Source organism: Manis pentadactyla, chromosome 2 (genome assembly GCF_030020395.1).
Source record: "Manis pentadactyla isolate mManPen7 chromosome 2, mManPen7.hap1, whole genome shotgun sequence".
NCBI classification, from domain to species: Eukaryota; Metazoa; Chordata; class Mammalia; order Pholidota; family Manidae; genus Manis; species Manis pentadactyla.
This window is the reverse complement of record NC_080020.1, coordinates 44,800,432-44,827,600: the sequence shown is the minus strand read 5'-3', so window position 1 is coordinate 44,827,600 and position 27,169 is coordinate 44,800,432. Positions and strand designations below refer to the sequence as shown.

Genomic DNA, 27,169 nt, shown 5'->3' with positions numbered 1-27,169 from the left:
AAATTCAGATGGCCAACAGACACATGAAAAGATGCTCCACATTGCTAGTTATCAGAGAAATGCAAATTAAAACCACAATGAGGTATCACCTCACACCAGTAAGGATGGCTACTATCCAAAAGACAAATAACAACAAATGTTGGCAAGGTTGTGGAAAAAGAGGAACCCTCCTACACTGCTGGTGGGAATGCAAATTAGTTCAACCATTGTGGAAAGCAGTATGGAGGTTCCTCAAAAAGTTCAAAATAGAAATACCATTTGGCCCAGGAATTCTACTCCTAGGAATTTACCCTAAGAATGCAGCAGCCCTGTTTGAAAAAGACAGATGCACCCCTATGTTTATCGCTGCACTATTTACAATAGCCAAGAAATGGAAGCAACCTAAGTGTCCATCAGTAGATGAATGGATATAGAAGATGTGGTACATATACACAATGGAATATTATTCAGCCATAAGAAGAAAACAAATCCTACCATTTGCAACAACATGGATGGAGCTAGAGGGTATTATGCTCAGTGAAATAAGCCAGGCGGAGAAAGATAAATACCAAGTGATTTCACTCATATGTGGAGTATAAGAACAAAGAAAAACTGAAGGAACAAAACAGCAGCAGAATCACAGAACCCAAGAATGGATTAACAGTTACCAAAGGGAAAGGAACTGGGTAGAATGGAAGGGAAGGGAGGGGTAAGGGTGGGGAATTAGAAAGGGGGTATTACGATTAGCATGTATAATGTGGTGGTGGTGGGGAATGGGGAAAGCTGTGCAACACAGAGAAGACAAGTAGTGATTTTACAACACCTTACTACGCTGACGGACAGTGACTGTGATGGGGTTTGTGAGGGGGACTTGGTGAAGGGGGGACCCTATAAACATAATGTTCTTCATGTAATTGTAGATTAATGATAACAAAATAATAAAAAACAAAAGAAAACAAAAAAAACACACACAGGGAATTTTTTTTTCCATGTATGGCAACTAGGTTGCCATACAACTGTTATGTCAAATATCTCAACTGTTAAGTCAAAGCAATGCTGTTCAGATAATTCTTAGTTGAAATAGTCAATTATAATGGATCTTCAAATGTACTAAATTTAGTGTTTGCAAAATTAGATTTGCAAAATATGGAAGAAGGCTTATTTGGAGAATGTTTTTAAAACAGTGAAGATCTAAAGCCACATAACTGGTCATAATAAACACATATCTAGGTGACAGGCACTTAAAATGTCTTTCCTAACCTTTATTATGACAACTATAGGACACTAATGAAAGAAATTGAAGATGACACAAATAAATGGAAGGATACTCCATGCTCATTGATAGGAAGAATTAATATTGTTAAAATGGCCATACTATCCAAAGAAATCAACAGATTCAATGCAATCCCTATCAAAAGACCAATGGCATTTTTCACAGAACTAGAGCAAATAATCCTAAAATTTGTATGGAATCACAAAAGACCCTGAACAGCCAAGCACTCTTGAGAAAGAACAAAGCTGGAGGTATGTGCCCTGATTTTAAACTATACTACAAAGCTGTAGTAATCAAACAGTATGGCCCTGGCACAAAAATAGACACATACATCAATGGAATAGAACAGAGAGCCCAGAAATAAACTTACACTTAGATGGTCAATTAATATATGACAAAGGAGACAAGAATATACCATGCGGAAAAGACAGTCTCTTTAATAAATGGTGTTGAGAAAACTTGACAGCTACATGCAAAAGAATGAAACTGGCTCATTGTTTTATACCATATACAAAAATAAAATTCAAAATGGATTAAAGACCTAAACATAAGAACTGAAACCGTAAAACTCCTAGCAGAAAACATAGGCAGTAAACTGTTAAACACAACCAGTAGTAACTTTTTTCTGGATATGTCTCCCCGGGCAAGGGTAACAAAAGCAAAAATAAAGAAGGGGACCATATCAAACTAAAGAGCTTCTGCACAGCAAAGGAAACTATTAACAAAATGAAAAGTCAGTTTACTGAATGGGAGAATATAATTGCAAATAATACATCTGACAAGGGCTAATATTCAGAATTTAAAGAACTTGGATAATTCAACACACACAAACACCCCCCAAAAAACACGTAATCTGATTAAAAAATGGGCAAAGGACCTGAATAGACAGTTTTCCAAAGAAAACGTCCAGATGGCCAACAGATACGTGAAAAGATGCCCAACATCACTAATCATGAGGGAAATGCAAATCAAGACAACAATGAGATATCATCTTACACTGGCCAGAATGGCTATAATCACAAAGACAAGAAATAATAAGTTGTTGACGAGTATGTGGAGAAAAGGGAACCCTCGTACAGTGTTGGTGGGAATGTAAACTGGTGCAGCCACTATGGAAAACATGATGGAGATTTCTTAAAAAAGTAAAAATAGGAATACCATATGACCCAGTAACTCCACTTCTGGGGATTTACCTGAAGAAAACAAAATCATTAATTCAAAAAGATAAGGCACTCCATGTTTATTGCAGCTTTATGTACAATAGCTAAGATATGGAAGCAACCAAGTGTTCATCACCGATGAATGGATAAAGAAGATACGGTACATATACACAGTAGCATATTACTCAGCCATGAAAAAGAATGACATCTTGCCATTTGTGACAAAATGGATGGACACCTACAGAGTATTATGCTAAGTGAAATAAGCCAAACAGAGAAAGACAAATACCACATGATTTCACTTGTATGTGGAATCTAAAAACCAAAACAAATAAACAAACAAAACAGAAACAGACTCATAAATACAGAGAAGAGACTGATGGTTACCAGAGGGAGGAGGTTGGAGGTGGGCAAAATAGGTGAAGGGGATAAAGAGGTACAAGCTTCAAATTATAAAGTAAATTAATCATGGGGATAAAAGTACAGCATAGGGAATTTGGTCAATAATATTATAGTATCTTTGTATGATGACAGATGGTAACTACACTTATCAGGGTAAGCTTTCAGTAATGTATATAATTGTCAAATCACTATGTTCCATACCTGAAGCTACTATAATATTGTATATTAACTATACTTCAATAAAAAAAATAAAATTACTTCCCAGGTTGTTGTATACAAATGGAAAGGCCTATAAGGAACCTTACATGGGTTCATGCTTTGTTTGCTATGGAAGCTTCAAGAGATAACTTTTGCAGTTTGGAACTGACAATCTTCATGCAGTTATGCTTCCAGCAATGCATGTCCAGGTTGGGAGGAAAAACAGTTCAAACTAGTAAATAATTGCTGTATCATTGCATCAGTTTAGTTTAAAGAGCTGACAAACCCTCTCTAAACTCCAAGCACAATTAGTCATTAGGGTCTAATTTTTCAGCACTGTTAAGCAATTTGTAACCCATTCCTTTTAATAGGGTTAGGCATTACTTAACCGACACAGATGCCTTGAAAACTGAAACCTCAAGTTATGAAGCAGCATCCCTGTTCATTACCTTCTGTGATAGGCAAATCATCTATAAAAACAGCATTTAATGGGCAACCAATGAATAATCAATGGCTCACTTTTCATCTGAGTGTGAAAATGAGAGTAATCTAATACAAAGTCCCTCTGGTAAGAAGCCGAATCTTGGGTTCTGCTGCTCTTCAGGGCTGATTTATAAGGTCTTGGAAAGCTGATGTAAACAGATGATCAATGGGACCCATCCTTGCTCATAATAACCCCCAACTGGCCTGCTCCCTCTTCTCCAAGCCCATCCCTTCAGGCTATTAGCTCTGTCCAGCTAATTCTTCCCACTACTCCTGCCTGCTGCTTTTACTCTGGCCATCCGTTCAGTCCAGCCGACTCAGAAGTAATTTTATACGCAGTAGAGAGAGGGTGGAATTGATTTTTCACTCAGCGCTCAGTTCCCATCTGAATAATTATCAATTTTACTGCCTCATAAAGGGAAGAGTCAAAATTTCAAATCAATTCAAAAAGAGCTTTTGAGACGACAGAAACTGTGCATAAGAATAGAGGTCAAAGTTGTCAGTGACCTAAGGAGATGATGTCAGGTATTACTATACCCCATAGTTGACATCAGAGGCACTCAAGATGATATAACCTAGTGCTAATGCAAATCATATTTATGCTGACTACTGGAGACCAGTCATTAATATTTAAAATGCTATCTGAAAGCCTACATTCCAAATAAATAGAATGTATTCCACTGTTAATAAAGATATATCACTACTTAGTCATATGCTATAAAGTAAAGGATTACCAAGTATTATTAACACACAGAAATTACTTAAACCAACAAACACATGACAATTCTGAGTAAAGTCAAACTTGATTGTCTCCTGCACAACCACAGTACTTGCTCTACATAGTCTGACATTATTTGTCTAGAACCATAGTCTATTGATTTTTGCTAAAATTTTCTACTAACTTATAAGTTTCTGCCAAAGTTTATGGGACAATAATGTGATCGTGACTGAGTGCTGGCAGGAGGGATTTGGTGGCAGACTTGTTGCTTGCCATAGTGGGTTGGGGGCTGGGTCTGATTCCTGGCCAATCCATAGGTATTTATTTTCTCCACTGGCTACATGCACCGTCTAAGGGTTCTCAACCTTACAAAACACCTGCGGGCTATGACACACTCCCAACAGTGCCACTGGCTGCTGCAGTTGGGTGGGTGGGGCGAGGGAATAGGAGAGGTGCACCCAAATCTTGATAAATGTATATTTTGAAAAGGCATTCCAAGTGAATCTGAGATCTCATCCCTACCAACTAGTCCCTTGGTGTAAGTGGTAAGCACTTGGGCTTTAGAGCCAAACAGTCCTTAGTTCACATTCCACTTTCCACTTGATCTCTCTGCATCTCAATTTATTCACCTGTAAGATGGGGATGATAATATTCACATTTCAGGGTTGTGGTCCTCTCAGGAGAAGACTTCTCTGAAAGTCCTCTCCTCTGTGTTACTCTGTCATCATTACATTAATCCAATTATCATATAATTGGTCAGCTACCCAATAACTAACCAGTTATCTCTGTTCCACTTGACAGGAAACTTTTTAAGAAAAGAAATTATGTCTTATGAGTCTGAATGGCTCTTATACCTTGTATGTAGGAAGTCCTCAATGAACATGTTCCTTCCTCTTCTCTTTACTATATTGCCAAGATGTTATAATAATTCCAGTGTCATATCAAATAATTATAGGCCTACAGCCCTTTGCCAAGTTATGCAAAATCTTAATTACACCTCTCCCCACCAGGAACATAACTGGTTAACTGAAACATCACCACAACTAAAGTTTACATAATTTCATTTAATATTAGCAAAAAAATGACAGCCAGGAAGAAAACAGAGTGGCTGTCTCATTCTATTTTCAGGCTAATGACCTTGTTGAAGTGTTTACATTTGTAAACCACAGACTATTATGGAGATAATTTGGCAAAATAAAACAACTGGAAGCATATAAAGATATCATTTTTCAAATTTAGTGGAACTAGAAAATATCTTAGTGATGGTAGCTTCATAGAAAAACAGTATTATTCTCTTTGAAATATTTCTGGCATGTATATTAATTTTTATGCATGATGTTACCATGATTTGAGAAATGAGTTTTTTTAAACAATACTGAACTTGGACCTAGCTCATATTATTGCTAGTCAGAAAACACTTTGAAAATAAAGAAATTGTGGCTTTATTACTTGTTACTTAAATGCTCTTGGGAATATGACCTATCTGAACCCTGATTTCTCACCTTAAAATGAGAAAAATACCAACTATGTTACAATGAATGGAAAGTTCCTAGAGAGTTGTTTGGCACAGACTGGGAGCCCAGCACATTGTAGTTTCCCAACAGACCAGAACAATCACGAGACAAACTTAAGATGACATTATTAGCAGTCCCAGGAAAGAAATCAGAAGTTGACTGTTTCTAGTTCCAGCTTTGTCTTTTATTTTATTTCAGGCCTCTGGAAGAGCTGTCCTCTTTTTGAATTCTAGATTCACTGGAACAACTGACATATTTTTTGAGGGTAAATAATCCTAAAGCCAGTGTACTATCCTACCTTCAAGGAAAATGTACCTAGAGAGTAACTGGTAAAGAGTCTTGGCAAGACCAGTTGCTCTAAGAGATATTTAGGGCCAGGTAGGCTTTTGGGAAACTGTTTTGTAAGTCAGGTGACCACAAGTTACCTGCTGCAGGACATCTGGATTTTGCTGCATAAAATGTAATAGTCTCTGACCGGCCTGGGTAGCCTCTCTACACCGAAGTGCCTTCTTGCCTTCTTTTGCTATGTGCTTGAAGAGGTAGGTGAGGAGGTGGTCTAAACTGGTACAGCAGCTGGAGGAGACAACTGTATCTGTGTGACAATAAATGAGAATTTGTTTGTATTACTAAAGTGTTTCATTCGCTTAATTACAATGCTTCCATTAAAAACAGTCACTTTCTGCTTTCAGAGCACTTTCATCAAACTGTAAATTCCTTGAGGGCAGGGATTTTGTCTGGCTTATCTCTTTAAACCCAGTGTCTACTACAGGACCTGGCATAGAGATATGTTAGTAAGTAAGTGATTCTTGGATTGAATTGGACAGAATTTTCCTTTTGTGACCTTAATGATGCTCTGTTCAATTCAAGGGACTTTATTAAATATCTGCTTGGTGCCAAGTGCTCTGCTTCGGGGGAAATCCCCACCCTGGAGTCAAAGAGCTCGGGATTTAGTATACAAGTCAGTGCAGCACAATGTTGTATAAAAATGAGTTACACAACGCTGTGAGTATTTTGAGGGAGACATCGCATTTGGATAGGGATCAAAGAGAGTTTGGTGAAGGAGGTAGCACCTGAGATGGGCTTGGGAAAGTTACCCCAGGTAGACATAGGAAGGACTTTTTTCAGGTAGAGAGATTAGCACAATGTACATAGCGTGACAGAAAGGAATGGATTTTGGAGCCAGTCAGCTCTGGGTTCAAATCTCATCTGCTCCAATTACTTGCTGTGTTGTTACTCTGAAAGGTCACTTACTCTTCTCATCATTTGTAAAATATCTTGAGGAGTTGATGAGAAGAAAATGACTAGAAATTCTCATAATAAAAATAGCTGATATTTATTGAGAGCTTACTGTGTTAGCTATATGGATTATTATTTTTAATCCTCACAACAGCACTATAATTGTTATTGTTATTATTTCCATTCACAGGTGAGGACACTGAGGGATTAAGTGACTTGTCCAATGCCACACGGAGATAACTGTGGAGACATGGTTTGAAAATAAGCAAGGAGTTAGACTCTAGATCTTACTCTTAAGCAACAAGATTAAGTAGCTATTAAGCAAAAATATATGTAGGAATTAAGCATCTTCTTAAAATACAATGTGCACTCAGAAGTTAATAGTTACTACCAGTTTGCCCTCATAGTGAAAGAGGAGGGTGCATTCAGGAAATAGAACTTTTGGTTTGAGTCAAAGAATGTGTAGGGGTCATAAGAAAGCAAGCTGACAAAGTGGGTTGGGGTCTTCCTTGAGAGCATCCAACAGTGGGCTGAGACATTTACATTTAATTTGAAAGGCAATAGGGATATTACTGAAGGTTTTTTTTTAAGCAAGTAAGGACACTTAGAGGGCAACCATTTATTGCTACCTCCTGTGAACATTAAAATTATCATTTCATGTACTTCAACAACCACTTAAAATATACTAGGTGTTATTTGCATTTTTCAAATGAGAAAAATGAAGCTCGGAGATAAAGACACTTATTCAGAGTTCATGGTTTGAGTCATAGCATGGATGGCTCAGATTGTTTGGCTAATGGAAACACATGGACACGATCCTGTGGAGTTTTGATTAGTAACAGAAAAAGAGAAACAATTAAAAACAATGAGTACTCAAGAAATTGCACATATGGCTGACTCAGAAGAGAAAAAGTAAGACTGGGAGAGTAGGGCTGGGAAGCAGTGAATTATAAACTTCCTAAAGCAACAGTTTCCTATTCTTATTCATCTCTGAGGTTGTAAGACACGTGTGCAGCTCAGATCAGAGGTGCTGAGGTTGTAAGACACGTGTGCAGCTCAGATCAGAGGTGAAACATTAGCTGAATTAAAGAATGTGTAGGCAAAGTCAATCTGAGAAAAGTTTTTTAAAGTCTTGAGTTGTGCTTAATAATAATACAATTGATACAATGCTACAGCTTAACTGTTTTACATATATTGTTTTAGAGAGAGACGACACAGTAAATAGAAAGAGCTAAGTTTTGGAGCAGGTTTTGACATGCAGCCTCATGCATTTAAAATGGAGGATAATGGTAGCTGATTTAGGATCATGAGGGGTTGAATGAAGGTCTAAAAGATGGGCATGACATCTTGGGAAACTGCGGAGCTACAGGCTTTTAAGAAAGGAGCTTTTATTTTTTTCTCCTAAAGCTATAGCATTTGATTGATTAATTGATTGATTGATTAATTATTTATCTCTCCAGTAACTGAGTTACTTTGTAAAAAAAAAAAGCTTTGGTTTTATAACCCTGGAAGGTGGTGTAATGCAGTGGAAAGTATCTTTGCCTAAAAGTCAGGCACAGACTTGTTGAACCTGGGTGCTTTTCTCCTTTCCTTCACATTTCTACCTTTGAAGTCCCAATCATGAAAGGAAATAGATTAAGTAAGTTAACATCCATAAAAGGAAGCAAGCAGGAAATAGATATGGTGCCCCTCACCAGTGAAGAGCAATATGCTATCAATCATACAAAAATTATAAAGACTTCACATAGATTTGGTGACCACATGCCATGCAGTTGCATTAAAAGGTTCCAGTCTACTGAGTCAGCTATGAAAAAGCCAGGTAAACACTTTAGACATGAAGGTTGGAGCATATATCCTTGTGATAAAAGCAAGAAGAGCTTCCATTATGGCTGATTTATGGTTGGGGGCTTTGAAAAGAATAAATGTTATTTCAGGGTAGATTGAAAAGTGTGGAATCATAAGGATCAAGGGCCATTTGATCAAAAACAGAATGAATAGTGCTGAGGACTACATATTATTATTGGTTTTATTTGCCGCTCAAGCTTTTGAGTGAGATTCAAAAATGAAACTCTCCCAACATAAAAGGATGGGCAGAAGTCATGTATTTTTCTATCTTGTCCTAGTTCTTGATGTTTAGAATCTTTTAAAAAGGACTCATCTATGACATAGGCAATTTTGGATATCATTTTTAAGCTTACTAGGCACCTTGTCCTCTCTAGCAACTTATTTGTCACTGCAAACAACCAAAGGCTCCTTCTTTCCAGCAACTGGGCTCCACAGGAAGCATATGCCCCATTCACAGTCCTTTTTCACTAAGACACATCATGGAAAGCTATTTTGAAAAGTTAACTATGGAGGAAAAAGTTGCTTACCTAAGAGTCAGTAGAATGACAATGGGATCGAACTGAAATTTGGCTTCAACTCAAGGTATCTCACCAAACCAGAAGGAAGGATGAAGATCTTAGAGAAATATGGTATGGAAGCAATTTCAGAAACAAAAGGTCTATTTGTGTGGTGACATGGTTTTGAAAATAGGTGCATCTTAGGGTTGAAGCCATACTTCTAAATGTCTGACTCTATGGAGCTTAATTTTGCACCTCTGTGAAATGTACTGAATACAACATACTTTGCAAAGTGTTTTGAGAAATTAATGAGAGAAAGTATGTAAAGATTGCAACACAGTGCCTAACACATAGGTTTTTCACTTTTCACCTCCTGTTTGTTTTCTTGGATATTTCAATCCTTTAAACACCAAACCTGTCATTTTATTTAGCTAATCCATAGCTTTCTTCTCTTTTGGCATGTTTGTGGTGGGAAAACTAATGTACAAGGTCTCTAAGTTTCTAACTATTACATTCATACTATTTACTCAATCCAATTCAAGAATGTGTTCAAAATAACAGCATACTCTCCTTACTAATAATGAACATTTTATTAATAATTAACTTGATGGAAAAAGATCTAGTGGTTTCCAGTTGGCTCAATTTTTCACTTGCCTTCACCCTTACTTTTTTAGCCTTTTGTGCCATCTGTTACTTCTTGGAATGTACCATCAACCTATATAGCTAATCTTCAGAGGCCTTCCCTGATCACTTCTAAAAAAGCCATGCTTAATTATTCTCTATTCATTATCCCATTTAAGTCTTTGTTTAACACTTATATCATGACTTGACATTTTCATGTGTGTGTGTGTGTGTTTATTGTTTCTCTCTCCTCATTAGAGTATAAGCTTCACATGAGCAGGGGCCTTATCTATCTTATTTCCTTTTAGTACTGCCAAGGTCTAGAATGGTACCTGGCACACAGCATGTGCATAGCTGATATTTACTGAATGAATGGAGAGTAATTAATAAGAGCAGCTTTTTGTAAGCCCTTCACTTGGTCTCTGTATGTGAGAACAGTTGTTGGTGGTGGATAGGTAATTAAAAAGTTGGAAAATACAATCACTTTTCTCTTTCCCAACATTATAGCTGGCCCAAAACTAAAAATGCTGGCAAATGATGATTAACTGAAAACTTTTAATATCATGTTAAGCATACTAGGCAAGTCACTACTCTAAAACTGACTCAGCTTTTTTGTACCTCTCTCAGTTTTTCCACTGAGGCTAGTCAAACTGAAACCTGTTTGTAATCCAAACAATACCTATAAATGCCTCTTTGCAAATTTATTGTTGTTGGAAAAGAAGAAGCCCAAGTGGTTGCTTTCAACATTCTAAATTGTTCTCTCTGTTCATGACACAGGGCACAATTCACCTGCCAAACCATGCCTCTTATCAGGCAGATAGACCCAGCAGGGTGGCAATGTGTTTCACTTCTTTGAGCCACAGCTTATTCATCTGTATAATGAAAATTATACTACATAATTAATTCAGCTAATAAATATTTATTAGGCACTTACTATATGCTAGGTACTGGGAATAAAGTGGTGATCAAAACACTGTTCCTGTCCTTTAGAAACTTACAATCACGTGGGAAATAAGAACAAGCAATGCTATTAGGGTATCTAACTCAGTTTTGGAATGCAGAGTGATTCTGAGAATGACATGCGTGAAATACACATATGAAAACACTGTAACAGCATTAGGCACATAGTATGTGTTCACACTCATACACTTACAAAGTGGCAGCACTGGGACTTAAATCCAAGTTCACTATTTCTTCCATAACAGCACTTTGTCAAGACTCCCTTGACAGCCTTGCTAAAATGCATATTCCAGGCCTAAGACCACACTCTGAGAGCAATACAGCCACCTGCAATTCAAAATCTTCAAGTGTTGCTATGATGTGAGATAAAAGACCATCAGGCCAAACAGTAATAATAAAAGACAAGACTTCAGTTTCTGTCCATGAGGGATTTACTGCTATGAGAATTTTCCCTTCTGCCATAAACAACTAGAAAACAGGACAAAATATATGAAACAGTGTTTTTCAATTATTGTACAACAAGCAGTACAGGACTATTAACCCAGAGAGGAGGGAAACAAATGAGGTAATACTTATACAACTGCTCAAGCTTATTGTCTGAAGCTGTTTCCAGGCCAGGAATGGGGAACCCAAACAAAGTCCAGTGGTCTCACTGAGCTGAAGAGAAACAGTTTGCATTTGGGGAGGCTGAGACAGCTAGAGTATCAAAGAGTGGGAGCTGTATAAGGAGAGAGTCATGGAGATTTAAAAGGAGTCCTCTCCAGTATTTGAACAATATGACAGGGATATATAATACATGTGGAATTGGAGTTCCAGAAAGAATGGAGATAGAAGGAAAGAGGTAAACTATAATTATTTGAAGGCAACCGTGATGATACTATTTGAAGGTGTAGATTATAAACTCTAGAATACCTCTAAATATAAACAAATTTGGCTAATAAACTCACAGAGGATATAAAATGGACTCATAAAAGACATTTAATTACCCCAAACCAAAAGAAAGCAGGAAAAAGGAAAAAAGGAACAACACCTAGATAGGAAAAAGAGAAAAGAGCAATATTGTAGATTTGAACTAAAAAATACTTGTAGTTACATTAAATGTAAATGGTCAAAACACTAATGAGAAGACAGAGACAGTCTGATTTGAGATAAAAATATGACCCAATTATATGCTGTGTATTAGGCAAATATGTGCATGTCCCAATTCCCAAAACCTGTGAATGTGTTAGGTTAAACAGCAAAGAATAATTAAGGTTGCAAGTCGGTTGAACTAAAAATAGGGAGACTCCTAGATTATCTGTGTAGGCTCAATGTAATCCCAAGAGTCCTTAAAAACATAGAAACAGAGGCAAATGTCAGAATCAGTGAGATGTATCTATTCTATGGAAGAATGGGCAGAGGGATTCAATGTTGCTAGCTTTGAAGATGGAGGACAGGGTCCATAAGCCAAGGAATGTACCTGGTCTCTAGAACCTGGAAAAGGCAAGGAAAAGGATTTGCTCTTAGAAAGGGCACACAGCTCTGCTGACACCCTAATTTTAGACTGGTACGACTCATATCCGATTTATGACCTAAAGAAGTATAAGATAATAAATTTACATTGGTTTAAGCCATCAAGTTTGTAAAAAATTGTTAAATAGCAACAAGAAAATACCTGTTGTTTACATGAAACCAACTTTAGATATAAAGACACAGATATAAAGATTAAAAGCGAAATGATGGAAAAAAAGGCTTATGCTAAGCAAAAGAAAGCTGGACAGGCTAAAAATGTCAGGCAAAGTAGATTTCGGAGGAAAAAATATTACCAGGGATAAAGAGGGTCATTTCATAATGATAAAGGGGCAAATTAACCAAGGGAGCATAAAAAAGTTAAATATTTACAAACCTAATAACAGAGCTTCAAAGTATATATATATATAAAAACTGATAGAACTGAAAGGAGAAATCTCTTTTACTTAGTTTATTTAATTAAAGTTACAGACTTTGGCTCTTCTTTCTTGGTAATTCATAGAATGAGAAGAAAACAAACAAAAAACCAGTAAGATTACAGAAAACCTGAACCTTATCAAATAGACTACTTCAGAATACTCTTCTCCACAATTATGTAATACACATTAATTTCAAATGCCCATGGAACATTCACCACATTTTGGACCATAAAAAAGATTCAATATATATAAAAGTTGTAACAATCACTGAGGTTATTCTATGACCACATAGATAGGATTTAAACTAAATCAATTACAGAAAGACATCAGGAACATCTCTCAATATTTGGAAATTAAACAATGTGCTTCTAAGTAACAACACACTGGTAAAAGAAGAAACCAGTAGGGAAATTAGTAAATATTTTTGAACTGAATAGAAAAAATAAAAATATATAAAAATTTTGTCATCTATAGCTACAGCAGTACATAGATTAAGGCATTAAATGCATATACTAGGAAAGAAGAAAGGTCTAGAATCAGTGATCTAAGCTTCTACCTGAGAAAACTAGAAACGGAAAAGTAAACTGAGGGAAGGAAATAACAATCATACATAAAATCAATGAAACAGAAAATGGAAAAATAATAGAGAAATTAACAAAAACTGAAAACTGGTCCTTTGCAATAAATTTATAAACCTAGAGCCAGAATGATTACAAAAAAAGAGAAGACAAACATTGTCAATGTCAGGGATGAAAAAAAAGGGACATCACTATAGATCCCATAAAATCAAACTGTCTAACAGGGTAATATTATGAACAATTTTATGCCAGTAATGTCAGATGAACTTTAGATGAAATGGACAAATTCCTTTAAAGCCACAAACTACCAAATGCTACTTCAGATGTAAAAGAATACTAGAATCATCCTATATCCACTGAGGAAATTTAATTTGTAGTTAAAAACCTTCTAACAAAGAAAAATCTAGGCCTAATGGGTTTGCTAGGGAATTCTATCAAACATTTAAGAAAGAAGTAATAACTTTACGTAAACTTTGTAAGAAAATAGGAGAGGAGAGAGCATTTGCTAATTTATTTTATGAGGGCGCTCGAGTGACACTAAAACAAGGTAGAGATATGAGAAGAACAGAAAACTATACAAGAAGAACTACACAGGAACATATTAATATCTGAAATGAACATAGATGTAAAAATCTGTATCAAAATTTTAGAAATTTGAATCCAGTAATATACAAGAAGGATAATATACTGTAAGTAAGTGTGGATTGTAAGGTTAGTTTAACATTCAAATACCCATCAATGTGATAATTAACATTATGTAATGTATTAACAGACCAAAAAAAGAAAAACCATATGATCATCTCAGTTAATACTGAAAAAGAATTTGATAAAATTCAACATTCATTCATGATAATACTCTATTATAGAAAGGAATTTCCTCAATAAGATAAAGAGCAGCTATGAAAAACCTAGAGCTAACACGTTATACTGAAGGGTGAAAGAATGAATGCTTTCTCCATAACACTGGAGACAAGGAAAGCATACTTGTTATCATCGCTTCTGTTCAACATTGTACTGTAGGTTCTAGTCTGTGTGATAAGGCAAGAAAACCCCCCACACAGATTGGAAAGGAAGAGGTACAACTCTTTATTTGCAGATATATCTATGTAGAAAATCTATGAATTAAAAAATGTATGAAGAGCTACTATAATTAATAAGTGAGTGGCAAGACTGCAGGATATAAGGTCAACATACAAGAAAATCCACTGCGATTCTACATGGTAGCAAAGAGCAATAGGAAATTAAAACTCAGTATCATTTAAAACAATATAAATACATAAAATACAGTTATAAATGTAACAAAAATATGTACAAGATTCATACCTTCAAACCTACAAAATGTTGTAAAGAAAAGGAAGATCTAAGTAAATGGACAGGTAAGAAATTTGCCATTTTCAGGAACTGTACACCTATTATTGCTTATATGTCATTCTTTCCGAATTTGGCTAGAGATTCAATTCAATCCCAACCCAAATTCTGCTTCCCATTCCTTTTATTTATATAATAAATCAATTAATTAATTTGGTATCATTAATATACAATTACATGAGCAACATTGTGGTTACTAGATTTCCCTCATTATCAAGTCCCCACCACATACCCCATTACAGTCTTCCCATTCCTTTTAAACAGGAGAAAATGACAAGTTGAGTTGATTCTAAAATGTATAAAATATAAAATTTATATAGATAAGACAATTTTAAAAGAGAAAAACAAAGTCAGAGAGCTGTACTATGTGATTTTAAGAGTTACTGAAAAATTAGGGCAAAAAAAATTAGGACAACATAGAATTGGCCCTAAGTAATCCAAAAGAGAGAGGATATTCTTCAACAAAAGGTGCTAGAACACTTAAATATCCATATGTAAAAAAAAGAATCTCAGCTTTCATTTCATAATACTATATGCAAAATTTAAATTAAAATGGATCACAGACCTAAACATAATGGTTAAAACTGTAAAACTTCTGGAAAAACATGGTTTAAACCTTTATGGCCTTGCGTTAAGCAAACATCTTAGGATGACATGAACTATAAGAGAAAAAAATTCCTCAAAAACTGTAAGAGATAAAAAAAACTTCAATATTAAAAACTTTGCTGTTTAAAAGATACTGTTAAGAAAAAGATAAGCCAAGGCTAAAAATTTTTTGTAAAATACATATCTGATAAAGGATTTAAATCCAGAATATATAACAAACTCTTACAAAGATAAAACAAAATTAAAAATGGATAAAAGTTTAACAAAACACTTCAATCAAGAAGAGACATGAAGGGCAAATAAGCATGAAAAGATGTTCAAATCATTATTCATTAATGAAATGCAGTTCATTGATGAGATTCACAGTGAGACTATTCTTCACAGCCACTAGGATGGCTGAGATTAAAAAAACTGATAGTGGCAAGTGTTAGGGAGGATATAGGGCAAGACCCTTCAAACATTGCTGGGGGAGCAAAACAGTACAGTAACTTTGGGGAAAAGTTTATTATGTCAAAAATATGTTTAGCATACAACCCAGAAATCCCACGCCTAGGAATTCACTCCAAAGAAATAATATTTGTCCACAGAAAGACTTGTGCATGAATGTTTATAGTAGCACTATTCAAAACAACTGTATAATGAGAAGAACTCAAATGTCCATCAGCTGGTGAATACATAAACAAATTGTGGTAATCCATACAGTGGAATAACACTTAACAATACATAGGAATACACTGATTCTCAAAACAAAACATGAAGTGCTCAAAGGCACTATGCTAAATGAAAGAAGCCAGACATATATTATATGATTCCACTTACGTGAAACTCTGGAAAAGGCCAACTGTAGCGAGAGGAAGTAGTCAGTGGTTCCTTGGGGCTGGAGCTTGGAAGAAGGGATTGATCAGAAGGGGGCACGAGGGAGCTCTTTGTGGTGATGAAAATGTTCTCTACCTTGCTTGTGGTGGTTCATGACTACGTATTTATATATAGTTGTCAGGACTCATTTAACTGTTCACTTAAAATCAATGAGTTTTACTGGGTGTAAATTATACCTTAATAAAGCTGATTAAAAAACAACCTGTATATCAAAAAATTTAAAAAGGGCATTTCCTCACAAGTAATAGTTATGAAATAATCTCTCAGTTTGGGTACACAATATTCCCCTCTCTGTAGGGTGATCATTTCTATTAATAAGCACATACATTAAGAGACTACAGTCAAGTTCTTCCTCTGGTAACAATGTTCTCTATGACACTTACCTAGAGCAGAGAGTCCCTCTGAGATAGATGTGAGAACATAGAGGAGCACAGGAGAATCTAAATTGGTGATGAAGCTCATGTGGTCCTGGGTGAGATATTCCAGGAGTGGATAATAAGACTGGTTCAGTTTACGATATTGCTACAACACAGAGATACTAAATGTCAAGCCACAGGGTAGCAGAAGATATGTTACAGTCCAGTGCAAATTGCCATTTATAATACTGGAAATTGTAAACTTACTTAAACGTAAGTACATAAAATGAATATATGGAACAAATGACATAATGATTCTCAACTCAGTATTTAAAAGGTTTCTAATAGGAAACTACTGATACCTATAAATCTTAATTTGACACTATAACACAGTAGATAATCTCAATTTTACCTTACATGCCTATCATTTAAATATAAGTAGAATCTCTGTAGTATGGAATTTTGAAGACTGTGAATTATTTTTCTGAACTGGAGTATTCTAATTCTGAACAGTGCCTAATAGTGGCAGGGCAACCTTTTTTTTTTAACACAAAGAAATTTGCTGTTATTAATAAGATTGGCATTATAGTCTGCTGTTTTTTTACACTAACCTATCTCATGAAATCATAATTTGGTAAATGGCTTAATATTTACCATATACGACAAGCAGAAGTGCATAAGAAAGCCTTGAATGAAATTCAACACTCATAAGAAATATAAAACAGAGCAGTATTTATTAAAATGGGATTAAGATTACTTCCATAAGAACATGGGCTGCTTGCTAAAAATGCAGTTTCCTGATCCTCACTCTAGACTCACTAAATGAAAAGCTCTGGAATGAAGTTCTGAAATGTGCATTTTATTCAGGAACCCTAAGGAAGTCCTATGCACCATCAATTTTGATAATTACTGAGTTAGAGGTTTGTTTGTCTATAGGAAAATAAATTAGAAAAATTCCTGGAACCACATCAGTTTTTTTGGACCTCAACTGTAGTGAAGAGTCCCCTCAATGAGGCTGATTTAACTCAACTTTCTACTCTGTATTTCTGTCCTACAGGCATCCTTCAGTGAGCATTCCATTCTAGTATGGAGGCTTATTTAACAACTTGGGCTTGAGATGTGGTTTTCTTAAGACTAGCTTAGAAAGATGGAAGAGGATGCCACTAGTCCATTAGAATGGCAAGGAGTATTTCTCACACAGGCTGACTAATGAAGACTCCCAGATTTTATTTGTAACCTTGGGTTGGGAGCAGGTGGGAAAGCCTGAACCAAGCCTGAGCATGAATTTGCCTGTGTTACTGAAGTAATTACTGCAACCACAATGGGCATATATTAGCTTTTGTGTAATCAGGCAGAGATGTTTTTAAAAAAGTCTGATAATGACACAGCTCAGCGCAAGAGCCTGGAAATTGGAATTTCACACAGGCACCCCAGGTGATTCTGATGGGCCTCAAAGTTTGAAAACCACTGACATAAATCATAGAAACTAGATGGTAAAGTAGAAAAGGGACCTAGAGATCACTTTGTTTAATTTACTCATTTTAGAGGTGAGGAAATTGAAGCCTTGAGAAATAGAGAAGGTGATTTATTCAAGGTAAATGACTAGTGAGTGGCAGAAGTGAGACTACACAACAGGTTGCCCAACTTTCGGTTTAGCACTCTGTCCACCACACCAGGACTCTAATGGAATGGAAGGCCAAACAGCAGGGGCAGCAGAGGAGAAGTGAAGGAAGAAGATCCTGCAGCCAATCCTACATTTTCCGCTCCAGGAACCACAGCCCTTTTAAAAATTATGAATACAATTATAAGCAATTAGTCGAAATTGTTAATTATATGTTTTCTAGATGCAGAATCTGAATCACTCTGGATGACCAATTTGTCAGAAGGTGGTTGCTGCAATTTTCAAAACTGCACGTTAATTATGTAAATACAGCTACTATAGTTGTTCAGACTCTCTAAGTTACATCAAGACACTGTCCTAAAACATAAATATGCTCTGGTGCTATTCTAAATCCCTGAGCTTCATTACAACAATTCCAAGCCTGTGGTGGTGTTACTTCACATTTCATACAAAGACTCCCATGATGCATGACCGCTTACTAGCAAATCACTGTGGGACACTGAGAGCAGCATTTTGACAAAGGCCTGGAGTACATTGTCAAAATGGTTGTCCCCGTACAACTTGAAGACGCCAAAGCTGACATAATTTCCACACAAGGCAGATTTGAGAGCTGAATAGCAGATGGAGATTCCCTTGAGTTTCACTGGATAAATCTGATCTTTTGAGAGGCTCCCGAGGGACAAGATCTGACTACCTGTTTTAGGGTAAAAGCAAAAAGAGAAATTGATATAAGTAGATTCAAATCAAGGCAGTTATAAAGCACATTGTTTAACATTTTCACTCTACTGCTAATGTTCACTTCTCCCTACCACTATTCCCAGAATTACTCCATCCATGCAATGAAAAATGTAATATATTTTATAATTATATATAAAAATACTTGAATATATATATATTACATATATATAATATATATCCCAGGCACTTTACCTGGGAAGCACAACTGATTCAAGGAAAACCAATCAAGGGTATTGGAAAAGTTCTACATTTTTATCCGGATGGTGATTACATGATATATACGATACATAATATATACACAGATAATAAAACTCATTGGGTTGTGATCTTAAGATTAGTTTAGTTCTCTTTACTTACCTTAATATATGTATCATCTCTTCTTCAATAAGAGGTTTTAAAAAAAAGTAGGAGTAAATAACTAAGTCAAGAGAAAAAGGTAACCTAGACTGAGACAGAAGTTACTCTAAATTCTTGGATGAATTTCAACCTGAACTTGATCAGGTTTCAACATGAACTTGATCTTGTGTCACTTCATGTTTAGAAGCCTCACAGGTTTGTTATATGAATTAAATGAAATATGACACATAAGTTCTTGGCACAGTGCACAATAAATGTTACTTCCTTTTTTTTTCCTTAGATCCCTTTTCAGAAGTTCTCAAGAGATGACTGTTTACAAACTGTACTTAAATCCCATGTTGAGCATCAAAAGACAAAGAAATGTTTGTATAATTATCTTAAAATTTTTAGTAGTAATTAGCATTTACAACCAACAATTTCTGTTTCTGAGATGTGTGCTAGTAAGGCATGTTACTAGGCTATGTCCAAGAACGCATTTTGATAAATTATGAAGTTGCCCATGTTTCTTCCTATTCAATTGAGTACTGCTTCTAAAATTGAAACTAAATTTAATTTACAAAATTTAGAGGCATGTTGTTGTGGTCTGGTACTGTGTCAATTTGGCTGGATAAGAATTAGGTTTCCCAGGACCCATTTCCCTGTATGACTGGGATAGAATTGGGCAAAAGAGAACACTGAGTGAGATTTGGAAGGTGCAAGTGAAGTAGCAGTTATGACTTTCTGAAGGTCACTGTGATTAGAGATACTAAAAAGATGCAGAGATGCCGCTGGGCTTCAGCTTGTCATTGTTCTTTCCTGCTCTGTGTCTAGAACTACCAACCCTGTTGACCAATGACCCCAAGTCCTTAGCAGCAAACCTACAGAGAAGCAGCTATGCACAAGCAAGTCCTCTGCTGACTTCTATACTATGATACCAATCCACCTCTCACTCCACATCTTTACATGGTTCCACTCCAGCAGCTGGATCTAACTAGCTCCCAGATTTCCCTGCAAGCTCTAACTTGTCCATCCATGCCATTGTTTCCCGAGGGCAGATCAGTGATTTTTCTTCTGAACTTCCAAATCTCCCCTTTGGACCTATTTCCCCATCTTCACCCAAGATTGTATACAGTCTAATTCCTAAAACAGATTCCTTATTCCTGTAGTGTCACAGTGCTTATTTTTCCCTGTTTGAATCCTGACTGATATCAATGTATATTACAATAAGTACATGTGTGCTTAGAAGGACCAATACCAGTAGAGCATAAAGCACAGGACCATCCCAGAGTGAACGTTTCTCGCCTTGATCTGCTTACTGAAACATTTCCATGTGCAGGTTTTCTTGCAGGCATCCTTAGAAATCCAGAGCTTTGCTTATAATTTATCCATCTGAATAACAATACCATTGTCTAGACACGCTGGAGCATATCTTGGAATTTACTCTGTACTAAAGTCTGTACCCTCTCTCATGATCCCATCCTAACTTACCTTAGAGATATATAGTAGGTTTCATAATAATTCAACTCAATATGATAGCACTTATTTAACAGCTACTATGTGTGAGGTGCTGGGATAGGCGAAAGAAATAAAATATCTATTCTGAAAGAGTTCCATCTGGTTGGGGAAACATATTTGTAAATAAACAATTCTGTACAATGTGACAAACACTATCAGAAAGATATGTCAAGATGAAATGGGAGTATTAGAACAGTTCCACTGCTGTTGCTCCCTTGTATAGCCACAGCCTCCTCTCTCCAACTCTGGGCAATGGTGATCAAGAACAATATATGTGGTCAATAACAGTTATTGATCTTCTATGTGCAAATCACAGTGCCAAATACTGGAGGTTCCTGACACAAATCTAAATTAAATAAGAGGTATTATCTGGTGGTTAGCAGTATGAGTTGGAAACAGTTTAACTGGGTTCAATCTTGTGTGTGCTAGCTGTGACCTTGGCAAGCTCTCTATACCACAGTTTCTCCTTCAATAAAATGGAACTAATAATAGAACTTCTAGGGTTGTTATGAGGCTCAATGAGTTATTTGTAAAGCAAGTAGAAAGTGCTTAGCATGAATAGATACATGCAAAAAGAATTGTGAGGAAGAGGCCGGAAGGCAGTGGGGAAAGGCTTCACAGAATGGTCTGCTTTTCAAGGATCAATTGTGGTTTCCCAGGTGGTCTTGGAGGGAGAGGAGGGGATTCCGGGCAGATTAAATGCACATGCATGGACGTCTGTGAAAGCATGTACTGCAGGAGAGGACAGTTCTCAACCACTGCTTTTCTACCTTTGCCTCAATGTAAATATAAGTTAAGGAAGACATTTTCCCTCCCTCTCTTCCCCAGTAAAGAAAAGCACTGAGTATATGTGATGCAAAAAGCTAGGGTAATTTGGGGTGGTGATGTGGTTGACACATTTTACGTTTGTTGGGGAGGTCAGAATGAAAGGGAGAAAACTGGGTCATCTTTTAGGACCTTCCTTTTGGGGGGAACTAAAGGTTCTAATTCTGTAGCAAAACAAGGAATATGCAGATCAATAACTGTGATGGGGAAAATTTTTATGAAGGATTGGATAACCTATCATCAAGAAAGATTAATTATTTAGAATTACCACTTTTACCTATGTTAAAGTTGCAATTTGGCATACATGTCTTATCTTTCGGATTGTTTCAGATACATCTGTGTTAAAACAGTAATTTGTATTCCAACTTGAAGTTGCAAAGTAGAATGAGTGATACTTTTAATAGTAAACTATACCTCGTTGTGCTTAAGTGCCTCAGCATTCCATGGTGGTTATTAAAGAGTATGGAAGAGAAGGCTTGGCCAAGCTGTCATTTGTTCACACTAACTCAGCTTTATCAGTATGTGTTGTTCAACAATACTTACTAAAACTGGAAGCCCTGTCCTTAAGAAGCTTAAAGTCTAGCAGTTAGACTTGCACTACTGTGAACAAAGTAACAGGGCTGAGGTTTGGTTTTGAAATTCCTCTGCGGTATGACAGTGCTCCTTGCTTTCCGTGCTCCACTCCATGCCTGGAAAGCCCCATCTCCTTCCTTCCCAGAACTCCTTTCCTAAGATGGAGATCTGTACTACACTAATGGACAGCTGGGAGATGAAGGCATTGCCAGGCTAGCAGCCACTAAAGCCAGGAACAGTTGCCACTTTGGTACTATTGTAGCAGCACAAAAGGAAATGATGCTTTCCTTAATGAGATAAAAAAGACTTTCAAAGTTCAGAATCAAAAGGAAAATCTGTAATTGTTTCCCACTGACCACATCTGTCATAACTGGGGACAGGGGAATGAAGTACTGTTACATCCTGGACATTAGACTTGGGTAAGATGGATGTTGAAGCTACACTGGGACCAGTGCATTACATGGTTAACCTGGACAAAGACTGTAATGGGGGAATGGAAGCACAAGGGTTGTGAAACTGCTGCTCTTACGCTTGTACGTGCTGTAGCAATAAAAGAAATCTCACTAAATACTATGAGGAAAAAATTGGAAAATAAAACTGAGGACTCCTGATATAGATAATTTGGCTTATTAGAAATATTTTCCTCATTACTAGCTTATATTAACAGCTTGGGTTCCTCTTTCTTAACCTCTATGTCCTTTTTGGATAAGGTTTTTCTTGTTTTGTTTTTTGTTTTGGCTAGCTTCCAGCACATAGAAGTATCCTTCTAGGTAACTCTTAATATCTATATTAAGAGAAGGATCTATATCTATCTATATCTATCTACATCTATATCTATATCTATAGATCTCTATCTCTATCTCTATATATGTATCTCTCCTATTCTGTGTCTGAGATCTACTTTTCTATTTTTTAAAATAATTTTTCTTCTGAGACTGTTTTCTGAGTGATTCCATGATGTCCTGTTCAGAGGAGGTTCCCTACACCCAAAGAGGAGTGGCCTTCCTCACAGGCCTTACCTGGAAACCTATACAACAAGATAATATTCTAAGAGAAGCTAACACATAGTGCATAAGGCAGTGATGAACTGGGTAGGCTTCTGAGTCTACTTATTCTGGGGTTTGAATCCTACATCTTTCCTTATTACTTGGGTGTCTGAGCACATTATTAGCCTCTGTAAGTCAGTTTCCTCATCTATAAAATGAGGATAATAACTACCTATAACTTAAAAGGCTCTTCTGTGGCGTAAAGGAGACAGCCTATGTAAAATGCTTGCCATACTAACTGGCACAGTGCTCAGTAAATATAAACTAAAACAATACATAGTACTGGGGTCATTTCTTTCTCCAGTCCCACAGCCTGTAAGTTCACAGGAGAGCTATAGCCTGGAAAAGAGGAGAAGGTGAAGCTGGGTGTGTGTTGTGTCGAATAATGTCACTTCCTTTTAATGCGTAATTTAAAGTAAGGTCAGTGATATCTTTGACCATGCTCCCTCTGTTCCTTTAACAGAGAATTTGCTGTAGGGGATCACAGTGTGGTTCTTTGCCCCACATTCTATGAGTTCTCTGTGCCCTCAAAAAATACTTAAAAAAAAAAAGGTAGAAGAGATAAGATATACTATCGTAGTATCTTGTACCAGAAAGAACTAGCAATGTGAACAATGTTATTTCCTGGTTTATAAAGCAATCCATTAGATTGATTTACCTTTTCTTTTTCTCTTTTAATCTCTAAAATTTTAAAGTGAATTTGATATTTGGCTGACAGCTCTATAAGTTGACTGTCTTCACTTATCATCAGAACAGTAATGGGAAGAGAATCACAAGCTTGCTGACATTCCTTTACTTCAGGTCACTCAGCCCACTCTGTCTCTGCAAAGCAGCAGCCAAGACCTCTGGATGTAAATGGTTGGGGAAAGAATTGAAGTTGTTAAGACTGGAAAGGAATATAATATTTTCCTTTCAGACTGATGATTAAAACAATGCAGTGTTGATAAGGATGTGGGAAAATTAAGTAAACTGTTGGGAATACAAATTAGTATAACAATTCTAGAGAGCAATTTGGTAATATTTATTAAAAATATTAAAAAATGTGTAAATCCACTCTGGGGATACAGTCTAATTCTAAAAGTTCATTAGCATATTAACCTATCTGGTAGCCTTGGTACTCACATACACTGTCTTCTATAAAAACTATTCCTCGGTATGTTCAACTGGCTCCCATTTCCTCTTAAGTGCTTAAGGACAAAGCACCAACAATTCCCCTTTTCTCTCCTATGTAGTCTTTTTTTTTGCTATTAGATCATCTTATTGGAATACAAGTCATGCTATTATTTCTTCCATTAAAAAAATTCAAAACCTTCTCTTGGTCCTACTTCCCTGGTAGATATTACTTCCCTTTGTAACAAAAGTCCTCCAAAGAACTGTCTGTCTTCACTGTCTTCATGTCTGCCCCTTGCTGTCCTTTAGACACGCCAAGCACGCCTGCCTCAGGACCCTAAAATGTGTTCCCTCAGCCTGACATCCTCCTCACCAAATTATCCACATAACTCCCTCATTTACTGTAAGTCTTTGCTCAAATGTTATCTTCCCAATGAGGCATACCTTGACCACTTAATGCTACAACATGTCTCTCAATCCCTGGTACTTCCAATGCTCCTTATCCTGACTTGGCTTCCCCGCCCCCCTTATTTAAGCACTTATCATGCTATGACATACTAAATATTTTTTTTTCAGTTTTGCTCACTGATATATCCAAAGAGTTTAGAACAATGCCTGCTGCTCTCAATATGTATTTGTTGAATGAATGAAGCTCCCAAGCTGAATGTACAAGTTGCTTACTGAAACATAGTATATGATAGTGAAAGACTACATGTTTATCAAAATTATATTTATCAAAAGGTGAATAATTAAATAAGTTATAGGAGGACTATAAAATGTAAATGTAATACTTTGTAGCTACTTTAAAAGCTATGGTAGATTCATATATATTATCATGGAGCAATTGCCATGATATAAGTAAAAAACAGCAAATTACATATTAGCAAGTATATTATGACATTTGGAAAAATATATGTATATGTACACATAAGAAAGTATGGAAGAGCATACACTAAACTATTAACAATGGGTTTTCTTTGAGTGAAATGATGATCAGGACCATGACTTTCTACTTTCTACAGCAATTCTGAAATACTACAATTTACTAATGTTTTATAGTTATGTGATTTTGTAAAAGCTGTTGTTTGCTTGAAATTCCATCCTCAAACTTCTGGGCCCTATTCTTATTCCTTCAAAAAATGCTTCCTTTTCTGATCTCTTAGGTTGAGTTAGAAATGTCTTCTGGGCTCCTGTAACACTCTCTATGCCTCTCAAGCATAAAAGTGAGCACAATGCATCATCATTCTTCATTTACTTGTGTGCATCCCCTGCTGGACTCAAGTTCCTTAAAGGAAGAATCGGTAAGATTCTTTTTTGCGTGTCTTATTTCCTTTCCTATCCCTTGTAACTCTCACAGTCTGAGACACATAGTAAATGCTCAATAAATCTTAGCTCCATGGATGAAAGAATTCACTGGACTCTAAGCACTTGTTCAGACATCCTCACTTATTTAATAGCTTATTTAACATTTTTTTTTGCTTGCATGCAGAAGGTGCCAAGTCTAACCTCTGTGGTGGATTTATTGTAGAATGTATTCTTAAAGGCCTTGATTTGTAAGCCACTTGATCCTGGGGCTGGACTTCTTAAGGTGTTGACCATTCCAATGCTTTCACAAGACTTTCGTGAGCTTTACTATACACTACTTTGTCATTCTATGCCCCCAACCAAGTTTCTGGTAAGATCTAATGCAGTTTTTCAGAACTGTTATTTCATGGTGATATTTTATTAACTATTTATTTCTAGACCAATGCATTCTTCAGGTATCTTTTTGTAATCATAGAAACATAAATATACAATTGCAATCCTTCATCCTTATGCTTCTAATACTACCTGTCAGTAATTTTCAAGTTTTTTTTTTATAAAAACTTTTTTTATTAAAACAGGTTATCCCTTTTAAAAACAAATCTAATGCAACTATATAGCTAGGTGGTTCTGGTCAGTGGCAGCAAGGGCCCCACCTCCCTTGTCTCTGGCGGGCCCTCTGTAGTACTTTCACAGTCTATAGGGCTCTGCAACACCCAGTTTGGAAACCACTGGTCTGTTTTCTAGGTCACAATAAGTAATAGTAACTCATATAACTTAAGCATACTATTAAGTTATACCTTAAATGGACCTGCAGCATATACTGCTTAAAAGAAACCTGATATAAATTCTTATGTATAGTGAACAATCATTTCTGTTCTACTCATTTTTAAAGTTTAGACTTTCAAACACTGAGCTTTCTTAAATCAGAAACCTAACGGAGGAATAATAACGGTTTCATTTTAGCCAGTCTTATGAAAACAAAAAATAAAAAAAACCCTCTGTCTCTCCCTTCTGTGCATTCTTCAACCAACAGATGTCACTAAAGATACCAGTACCCAGAGGCAATGGGAAGATGATTAGACAAATGGAAATTGAGCATAAAAAATCCAGTTCTTAAAACTGAGAAGTTGGTTTCCAAAGTAATAACATTTATTACACTGCATGCAACATTTTAACCAAAAATTTAAGAAAGAAATTTTTTATTAAGTTGTTCAGGCTGAATGGATCACAGCACTAAGTTTTGAAATACATGTTCTTGAAGCAATTTAAAACTCATTAGAAATAATAGGCTTGGGCTAGTAGAAAATGTGGTAAAATTTAATCCTCATCCAAATGTTACCTGGGCTGTACAAACAGGAAATTGTTTTGTGCTACTGTGGCTAACCTCACTGCTGACCCTGAGCTGTAACAGCGAGAGCAGCTGAGAGCTGAAGCAAAATTAAAAACTTACATCAAAGTATATCATGACAGAATGTAGATAAATAAAACAGCATATCAAAAGT

At 36.2% G+C, this 27,169-nt stretch overlaps 1 protein-coding gene across 3 annotated transcripts in view; it reads right to left on the bottom strand.

Moving 5' to 3' along the window:
• Window positions 1-27,169, bottom strand: part of RANBP17 (RAN binding protein 17) — a 383,252-nt gene that overhangs the window by 32,070 nt on the left and 324,013 nt on the right. For 2 of the 3 annotated variants that reach the window (XM_036884800.2, XM_057491712.1), the window contains 3 exons: window positions 18,699-18,913; window positions 16,626-16,764; window positions 6,153-6,319 (listed from right to left, as the gene is read on the bottom strand). In XM_036884800.2, coding sequence (XP_036740695.2) covers window positions 6,153-6,319; window positions 16,626-16,764; window positions 18,699-18,913 — 521 coding nt within the window. The remainder of the gene's footprint in view (window positions 1-6,152; window positions 6,320-16,625; window positions 16,765-18,698; window positions 18,914-27,169) is intronic. The other variant, XR_008993699.1, reaches the window with a different exon arrangement.